The sequence below is a fragment of the Physeter macrocephalus genome, chromosome 16 (genome assembly GCF_002837175.3).
Source record: "Physeter macrocephalus isolate SW-GA chromosome 16, ASM283717v5, whole genome shotgun sequence".
Taxonomy (NCBI): domain Eukaryota; kingdom Metazoa; phylum Chordata; class Mammalia; order Artiodactyla; family Physeteridae; genus Physeter; species Physeter macrocephalus.
In genome coordinates, this window is record NC_041229.1 from 4,895,722 (window position 1) to 4,905,649 (window position 9,928).

The following is a 9,928-nucleotide window of genomic DNA, read 5'->3' on the forward strand; positions in this document are numbered from 1 at the left end:
TACCTGCCACCCTTACAGATTCTCACTCCCCTGCATATTCGCTTAGATGGGGTCACCCAGGAAACTGGAGAAACAAACAAAGCGGAAGAGGGAGTGCGCTGCGGGAGGAGGGCGTGCTCGTGGCCCCGGTCACGTATGAGGTGAGGAACAGCTGGCAGGGCGGCTCGGGCTGCAGCCTCCACGCCCACCCGAGGGTTCTCCTCCCCCAGCAAGTGGGTGAAGCCCGCGTAGCTCACCTGAGAGGTGCCTGGGCAGGTATCAGGAAGCCCTAGGAGGTTTATTTAGAACAAACGTTTCTGCGAAAAAAATTTGCTGACTTCCAAAAGAGGCCTAAAACGTCACCCAAGCACGCTGATTCATAAATCGGGGCGCCCACCCTTCCTGGGTGACAAGTACACGAAGCTCTCCGTTACACGCTGGGGGCATCAGAGTAGCCATTCGATACCTAGAGATCCCATTTATTAATCCCCAGTTCACAGAGCTGTCTCCACCGTCTGCCCGAAGGTGCTCCAAACTGCTCACGTCCGAAACAGAACACACTCCCCTCCCAACCCACTCTGTCCTCGGTCTTCCAGCTTCAGATGATGCTTGTCCCCCTAACCCGGTGGCCCATCCAGGAACCACAGAACTCTCAGCTGTCTTCCTCACGCCAACATCTGTCTGTTCCAGCTTCACAACTGTTCTCCAATCTAGTCTCTCCTCTCTGTTACCACTGTCACCACCTTAATTCAGGTCTTCAGTGACCCGCCCTGGACTCCGTCCACCTGCTTTCCCTGCTCCATCTCTTCCCTAACAGTCACCTGTGGTGCCACCAATGTAAGGATTTGAAAAGCAAATCGGGCCACGTCGCTTCCAGCTCTTCATGGCTGCTGACGCACGGCCTACACGACAAAGTCCCTAATCTTTGGCCAGACGTACAGGGTCCTTCCCGCCTCTGCAGCCTCATCTCCCACGGCGCGCCCCTCCACACCTGAAACTGGAGACGCCCGACCACCTGCAGGGCCCTCAGCACGCCCCCGGCGAGCCCATCTGTGTCTTTATGCGTCGCTCCCTCTGTGGAGGGCTCTCTCCCTCCCGGGATGAAAGCTCTTCTGAAGAGCTGCCTCCTCCGAGAAGGCTTCCCAGCCCCCGCCAACATACTCAGCAACACCTCTGTGCTCCTGCAGCCCGCGGGAACGTGCCGGCACCCGCGCCCGGCGTCGTGATGTCATGACCGCGGCCTCGTCCTTCCCCGTGACCTCCTCTAGAGCAGGTCTCTTGTCTGCTGCTTTCTGGACCCATAATCCCTGCCATGGTGCCTGGCACACAGCCAGTGGGTGCTCAGCTAACTGAATTGGTAAACAAGTTCCCTTCGAGTCAGTGATCTGCAGCCTCCTCTCTCACTTAAATTTTGATCGAACAGCTAATAAAATAGCTTAAGAGATGCATTTGAGTTTCCTTCCCTTCTCTTTAATAGGAGTAGGCTCAAACCTGATATGGACAAGGCAGGGAGCAAAAGAAGAGTAAAAGTACCTGGAAAACCCTCCCAATAAATAGGATCACACATTAGCTCAGCCATTCCAGAGTGAGTTTGAAGGAACAAGGTAAGACACACACTCTCGCAGCGTATTTTTCTGTTAAGATGCTAAATTAAAGAAAGCGGGGAGGTACTGAAGCCTATGAGTAAAGCAGGGGTCACAGCTGCCCTCATTGGGATCTCAGAAGAGTTTAAAGAAGGGCCCCTCATCCAGGTCCTCTTAGGTCTCAGCCAAATGCTTCTGACTTGGTATCTGTCAAATCCAGCAAGACATCTGACAGCTCCACAGTCCCATCAATCCAGCGCGTCCAGGCAGGAGCCGGGCCGACCCACTGAGCCAGTTGGGGGTTGGAGGGTGGGGAGGAGCCAGAGGAGATCATGGACCCCAGTTGTGGGTCAAGTCCCACTGCATCTGACCCTAAGTGTAAGTGGCTTTAAACACCAAACCTGTTTCCCAACTGAGAGCCTGGGTAAGCATTGGCTAAGCTTTACTCTGCTGGTTGTACTGGAGAAGTTAAGTTAATATACAGGGATACAGTGAGCAGTATAAATTCAGCAGCAGGCAGGGTCCCGGGCTGAGACGCATTCACGTGGGCTGGCTTCCGTTAAACCCAGGCTGAGACTGCACGAGCCGAGGGATGGACAGATGCCTGCCATACTGTCCTGCACAAACTCGAGAACAGTCCTGTGGCTCTCCGTCCCACGCCGAGAACCAGAGGAGCCTCCCTTCTCAAGGGCCTTCCCGGCAGACAGTCCCCTCCCCGTATCCTCACCTGTCTGGGGTGGACAAGTACTTCTGCTTCTGGAACTTCTTCTCCAGGCCCATGAGCTGCAGCTCGGTGAAGATGGTGCGGCTCCGGCGGGGCTTCTTCTGCCGGGGCGTGGGCTGCTCCGTCTCCGACTCGCTGCTGCCGCGGTTCTCGCCCGCAGCCTCGGCGGAGGTGGCCTCGGCGGCCGGGTGGCGGGACAGAGCCTGGGCGATTCCCGGGGTGGCGGGGACCAGGTGGGGGATGACTGTAGGCTGCCGGGTGATCACCGAGAGGAGAGGGTATGCCCGAAGGGGGGCGGGGCCTGGAAGACAAGCAGGGAGGCAGGTCGCACAGGAGCAGTGGGGGAAGGGGGCCAGAGGCCCTCAGAGGACCCCGGGCCGAGACCCATATGTCTGGCAGGGCCTCCCGTTCACAAGGAGGTATAAATGGGGGAAGGCTGGGTGGGCAGGGCACACGCAGATTTGCTCAGCCTGGTCTGGTTTGAAGTGAATCTTTCCCCATCTCTCCCGTTTGAACCCCTAAATTCTGGTTTCAGAGATACGGGTCAATGGCACAGAGCAAATGGAAAGAAGTACTCAGATAAAGCTAGAAACACATACTTAAGGAAGCCGAAACAGATTTGTAATATACAATGTACCTGAGAAGCACCTCCGGTCTTTCTAAAAATACATGGTTGTAACTATAAATTCTTCCTGAGAAGTCTACATACCTTGAATCGTAACATTTTTCAGAGCTGGAAGGATGCTTAAGGGTTTTTAAATTCAACTCCCTCATTTCATAGACAAGAAAACAGCCCCAGAAAGCCTAAGGGACTTGATGGTGTCACAGAGCTAGGAACAAGCGGACTCAGGGGTCAAAACCAGGTTCTGGCTTGAAGTCCAGGGCTGTTACCACATCATGAATCACACGGATGCATCATTTAGAAGAGGGGGCCAAAAAGATTTTAATTCACGTGAAAATTCAGATCCATTACACTGGCTGCCTCTGGCACGGTGTTAAGGGGGATTCTCAGGCTGGGTCAGAGCCGGGCTGAGGAATTCGAGCTGAGGTTGATTAGCAATGTCTGTCAAGGGTGTGCAGGGGTAGGGGGGGTGGTGGCCTCCACCCTAGTTTTGTGCCTCTTCTGCTTTAGGAATTTCGAGGCAAGAGGACTTTTCCGTCCAAGAATCTGTTCTGTCTTTTGTCGACTGAAAAAAATTGCACAACCTAAAAGTTGAGAATTATGTTTTATATTTTTGGACTTTCTGAGGGCACCGTGCTGACAGAATGAACTAGAAAAAGTTTCTTCCTTTTAACAGCTCACCTTATAAAATAGTCAGAGCGTGAAAGATCTGTATAAACCAATCGAGAGCAGATTTAAAGACATGGAGCTGTCGACTGAAAAAAATTGCACAACCTAAAAGTTGAGAATTATGTTTTATATTTTTGGACTTTCTGAGGACTTCAAGCCAGGGAGGCAGCCTCTCAGATAGCTCTGGGGGCCTGCTCTGAAGAGGTGAGGGGGCACTAGGATATACAGGAGTTTTTGCAACAAAGACCAGGTGGTCAGAACATCAAAAGATTAATTCTGTTAATTAAACAGAACCATGGATAGACCTAGAGACTGTCATACAGCGTGAAGTAAATCAGAAAGAGGAAAACAAATATTGTATAATATCACTTATATGTGGAATCTAGAAAAATGGTACAGATGAACTTATTTGCAAAGCAGAAATAGAGACAGATGTAGAGAACAAACGTATGGATACCGAGGGGGGGGAGGGGGGCGGTGGGGTGGATTGGGAGATTGGGATTGACATATATACACCACTTTGTATAAAACAGATAACTAATGAGAACCTACTGTATAGCACAGGGAACTCTACTCAATGCTCAGTGGTGACCTAAATGGGAAGGAAATCCAAAAAAGAGGGGATACATATCTACGTATAGCTGATTCACTTTGCTGTACAGCAGAAACTAACACAACATTGTAAAGCAATTATACGCCAATAAAAATGAAAAACGAAAAAGAAAACCAGACATCTCAAGTCAATGAATTTAGCGCTTTTTATGTATGGGAAGAAAGAGTCTGGCTCACTGAAATCATTCCTTTGATGTGCACCTCAGCTCTCTGCGGCCAGTGTCCTGGTCCTGCCCATCCTGAGTCCCCTCAGGGGGCACCGGTGGGGGCGGCTGCCGTGGCCGAGGGCTTGGCAGCCGGCAGCCGGCAGCCCCTTTATCTCCACCCTGAGTTCCCTCAAGGCTCACCATCCGGGTGGAGATAGATAGTGGCTGATGGTTGATGGCTACAACATCCTCTGTTTGCTGATACTTTAAAGTTCAAGTGAAAAAGCTCTTCCTTTTCATTGTTCCATAGTATTGGGTTTAAAATGTCACCATCATTACCTATGGAAATCATTTTATCCCTCTGGGCCTCAGTTTTGTCATTTGTACAAGTGAGTAAAAGTTGGTAACTTCGAAGAATTTTTCAAACTCTAATATACCGATGTCACAAAAGCACATCCTCCCAAACCCATCTTGCTATCTGATGAAAACAGAGAAGATTCTGTGGCTGCCCTTTGGGACCCAGCCCAGACCTGACAACTCACTACAAGGGCAAGGTGAGCGTCGGAGCCAAACATCACTCACACTCGTCCTGGGTTAAAACCAACCAAGGTCACAGAAGCACCCAGGTGCTACGTGCAAGCCCTCTCTCCTCTGGGTTGGCATTTCTCTTCTTACTCATTTCCATGCTTCTGTTTTGGACCCCAGTCATAGTTATTAAAAGAGATAACTTCTCTTGTTCTTTGCCTACATGTCTAGTAAGGCCCAGTAGAAACCACAAAGCTGTTAAACAATAAATCACGACTTCCATTGACTCTCCAGCCAAGGCTAACACTTGAGGGTTTTTGTCGTGGATTCTTTTAATGAAAAAAAAATGATACTTTATAATGAGAAAATCAGGATACCTGGGACAGTAGTTTTGGATCTCTATACATTATGAAATGCTACTTCTTCAAAAAAGTATCTAGGTCTTCCCTGGTGGCGCAGTGGTGGGGAATCCGCCTGCCAATGCAGGGGACACGGGTTCAAGCCCTGGTCCAGGAAGATCCCACATGCCGCGGAGCAGCTAAGCCCATGCGCCACAACTACTGAGCCTGCGGCTCTAGAGCGTGCAAACCACAACTACTGAGCCTGCGTGCACAACTACTGAAGCCCACACGCCTAGAGCCCATGCTCTGCAACAAGAGAAGCCACCGCAATGAGAAGCCCACACACCACAGCGAAGAGTAGCCCCCGCTCACCACAACTAGAGAAATCCTGTGCACAGCAACGAAGACCCAATGCAGCCAAAAATAATAAATTAATTAATTTTAAAAAGAATAAAGTTATAATATATTTTTTAAAGTATCTAAAAGCTTCTTATACTGCTCTTTTGTTTTTATTACCAAAGTAGCACAATTTCTTATAAAAGAATTTTAAAACAATTCAGAAATATATAAAATAGAAGTCTCCCCTCCCAGTTTTCAACCCCAAATCTTAGAGGTTAGTAAACTTCCATAACTGTTCCTGTGTATATACAGACATATATATGTTCCAAATCTAGTAATAATGTATTCTAATCTACTGAAACACATAGTTACAAAGTGCTTATTTTGCAAAATATAAACATGTCACTTTATGTTTTCTAAATGGATAGCCAACAACCCCCAAACCCTTTATTGACTAGCCCATGACTTAAAATGCCAGCCTTAAGATACATTAAGTTCCCAAAGAAATGAAGTTGGGAATTTTTGTTTATCAGAATTCTGAGAGTCTACCCGGGAATTTTAGTCACCAGAAGTCAGAGAATCTCCTGCTTTCCAGAAAAGCAGCCAAACTGGGACAAGAACCACCCTTCCCAAGGGCTGCCCTCTGTCGGGGAGGGAAGAGATAGGAAATCAGGTGGATCAGAGAGGGGGGCAGATTTTTTGAGGCCGCCATGAGTCTGCAACTCTGGGGAGAGTGAAGGCTACTTTGAGAGGATTTCTGAAAAACATTTTAGGGGTGTACTGGGTAAAATCCTTGAATATATTCCTTTAAGTACAACTAAAGATCTTCCTGTTCAAGGCTTCTGTAATCAGATTTCTGTTGTCTTTGAGTATAATTCTATAGACACTGGGCCATATGGGGCCCTAGAAATAGCTGGGTTACGTCATGAATGCATGTGTCTGTTTCTGGACTCTATTCTAGTGAACTAATGTATGTCCTATGATAGGACCATTCCACTTTTATTATTGTAGGGTTTAGGGAGTTTTATTATCTGGCAGAACAAATTTCCCCTTTTTATTTTTTCTACAAAATTTTCTTGGCTATTGTCATTAATTAATTTTTCCAGTTGAATTTTAGAATCAACTTGTTAATCTCTTAAAAGGCAAATCCCACTGAAAATTTATTAGACTTCCATTGACCTTATAGATTACTATAAGGAAAAATGATTCTTTTGATGATCCTGTTCTCTGGTAGGTTGAAAGAAATTGCTGGTGATTAAAAATGGCTTTTGGAGATTTATGACATTTAGTTCCATAAAGCTTAAACCCAATGAAAACCTTCATTAAAAAACAAAAACAAAACAAAAAATGGTAGTGATTTAAGGCAACATTCTAATCACCAAAGTCTGTAGTTCCAGGAATCTTGACCCAATGTTCTGATGCAGATTCAGTGACAAAACTGCACCTCTCCCCAGTGGCAGAGAGCACCTTCTGATGGAGATGCACCCACAAGGCCACTGTGATGCTGATAAATATTTGGAGGATTCAGGAGGACCATCATTGTAGTAAATAAATACAATTGCAGTGAAGCACTGTGTTGAGGTTTTAGTATTTGACATGTGTCCCTAAGGAAGGAACAAGCGTAGCTGGACCAGGACACAGGGTGGGTAATGTGTGTGCAGCAAAGCACTGCGTCTCCTGAGAGGCAAACCAATGGGAGCAGAAAAGTGAGACCAAACATACTCTCGCCAGCTGCTCTATGTCTTTCCTTGTTTTAAAATATGACCGGATTTCCAACAAAATAGGATAGGCCCAGAGCTTTCATTTCACAAAGCACTTACACACACCCATCTGATATTCTCACAAAAGCACTGAGATAATCCAGCCATCTATTTATATTTTGGCTAAAAATCAAATTTAGATTTTAAAAATAGGGGGGAAATTATAAATTAGCTCATACATTGTGGGGTGGGGGACTTGGGTTACTGAGAAGGCAAATAATGTATAACGCTATGTATTAAGTATGTCTTTCTCTTTTCCTGAGAATTATCACTATGTGAAAATGTTGACTAAAGACAGCTGTCCCGCCACCCCGGATCATTTACATACACTTGTGAAATTCAAGCACATTATCTGCTACTGAGAGGGAGTCATCACTGTCATAAACCAAAGACTTTGTTTAAACATTTTTAGTTGACAAAAGGAGTGTACACATGACCGCAGTGAATGCATTTTCTAATAGGTGCTTTCCTTCAACCCATCCCCCTAACCAATGTTTGGCTGTGGGATGGATATCACATAACTGCGTGTGTTGTATACCTAGAAATAGCTGCCTGCCAAATGTCTGGCCGTTTTGAGAATCTGTTTTTGGATTAGAAAACCTGAGCACATTCGTGGTAGGCTAATGCCCAGGGACATCCCAGGGAACCTGGGGAGATGCGGACCATTTGGGAGGCTAAACAGAATTTTCCGTCGCGTGGATTCTGCAAACTGAGTGTAGATCACGCATACGAACGCACTTGGGCCAAGCATGGGCACAGTCCAGGGTGGCAGATTCCAGGCACATCTCCCCAACGTAAGTCCTCCTTCCCCGCGGAGGCCAGTCCCCCCAGTTACAGCTGGACGTGAACCCCAGAGCAGAGTCCCCAAAGCACAGTGTTGGCTTCCACACACCTCCTGGGGGCTCCTCTTCCATTGCTCCAACATGCCAGTCCCCAAAATGGCTCTCCACGCCCACTATTCTGGTTGACACGAGCGAGGTCCAAATGTCTGAGTGGATAAGGATCTCTAAGCTGCCTGCTGGACTGATTTATGTCCCGGGAATGTGTGACCTGTATACCCGCAGAAAGCTTCCAAGGGACAAGCAACACACACAAAGCCACAGGTAGAGATGGTATTCCTGATGGTTAACCTGAAAGAAAGACTCAGTGGAACAACTGGGTAGCTCTGGCTGAGTTTCCACACCGAATTATTCCCATCGGCTCACATCCCTGCAGACTGGCTGGTAATTTGGGGCAGTGGAAAGAACAGGCACCTCACTGACTTGTGGAGTGAACTTGAGCAGGTTATCAAAACTTTCTTAGTTTCAATTTCCTCTTCTGTAAAGTAGGGCTAATAATAGTTCCCCCTTGTATCTTACCGGGAAGATTAAATGCATTAAGGTATGTGAAGCGCCTGGTGGGCATTTCATTACTGTTAGTTCCCTTTCCTTTCCTCTTTTCACTTTAGTGGTTTGATGCTCTGTGAATGAGACAAAAGAAAACGGACGGATTCTCTTATCAAGAAAGCAGACCTACTTGCGAACTATGCATGTGCATCTTCTTATCCTCTGTGCATTCCTATGCAAAGCAAGATGAAGAAGCACTAGAATCTGCTAGCGTCTCTTTGCCAAATGAGGGTCTTCAAATGCCCTGACAGCAACAAGAGAGCTAAAGGATATCAGTGGGAGGGCTAACCAGGCCAGACATCCCCCTAAAATCATCAAGACTCCAGAAATAACTACTGTGGTTTTGCAGACCTGTATAAACAATTCACAGCCCTTCCCAAGATTAGCCGTAGGCAAAGAAGGATGAAGTTAGTGGGACACAGGACTGTACCCAAAGTCAATTTCTAAACACTGCAGAGAAAACAGAGATGGGGTGGTTAAAATTGACTTGCCTGGTCGTATGCTGAAGGTGGACTAAGGAAAGGCTGAGCTGAGGGTAAGTAGCAACCAGACATGAAAGTTCAGTGCTTGTTTGTCTATATGCAGAATCTGTAAGAATGTCAAGGAAGGGAGGAAATATAACGAGGCTGAGTGGCCTTTTAACTTTGTGATACACTGTTTCTAGCCCAGTAAGAGTTAATGGAATACGTGCCCCCTTTACAGGTTATGGCTTTGTATGACTAAAGAAAAGAGAAAATGTTTTGAGAGGCCAACTCAAGGGCTGACAAAACATCTTAGCCATTAATTACCTCATTGAAAAAGAGCAGGTGGGCATGTTGATGAGTTAGAAACATGTGAAATAAACTTACTCCAAAACCCACAGGTGCCATAATGTAGACTCTGGAATCAGCATCTAGTTAAATTAGAAACTGAAGAAGGTTCACAAAGGTTGATGAATAAAGGGATGGAAACATTTCTGGGGATTTGGAAAAATGAAGATCTGGGAAATAAAGAGGAGACCAGAGCAATGCTAGCAGGCCTGACTGTATCATGCCATCTTTTCAGAGTCTTGATTTTGCAAAGAGACAAGCTCGGTCTTACCACATTCAACCTGCAATGTCATCAAAATTATAGACACTTGGGCTTCCCTGGCGGCGCAGCGGTTGAGAGTCCGCCTGCCGATGCAGGGGACGCGGGTTCGTGCCCCGGTCCGGGAAGATCCCACATGCCGCGGAGCGGCTGGGCCCGTGAGCCATGGCCGCTG

The 9,928-nt window shown here is 47.1% G+C and overlaps 1 protein-coding gene across 2 annotated transcripts in view; it reads right to left on the reverse strand.

Moving 5' to 3' along the window:
• BARX2 (BARX homeobox 2) overlaps positions 1–9,928 on the reverse strand; it is a 74,153-nt gene that overhangs the window by 12,751 nt on the left and 51,474 nt on the right. For both annotated transcript variants that reach the window (XM_055091427.1, XM_007115452.4), the window contains one exon: positions 2,290–2,587. In XM_055091427.1, the coding sequence (XP_054947402.1) occupies positions 2,290–2,587 (298 nt within the window). The remainder of the gene's footprint in view (positions 1–2,289; positions 2,588–9,928) is intronic.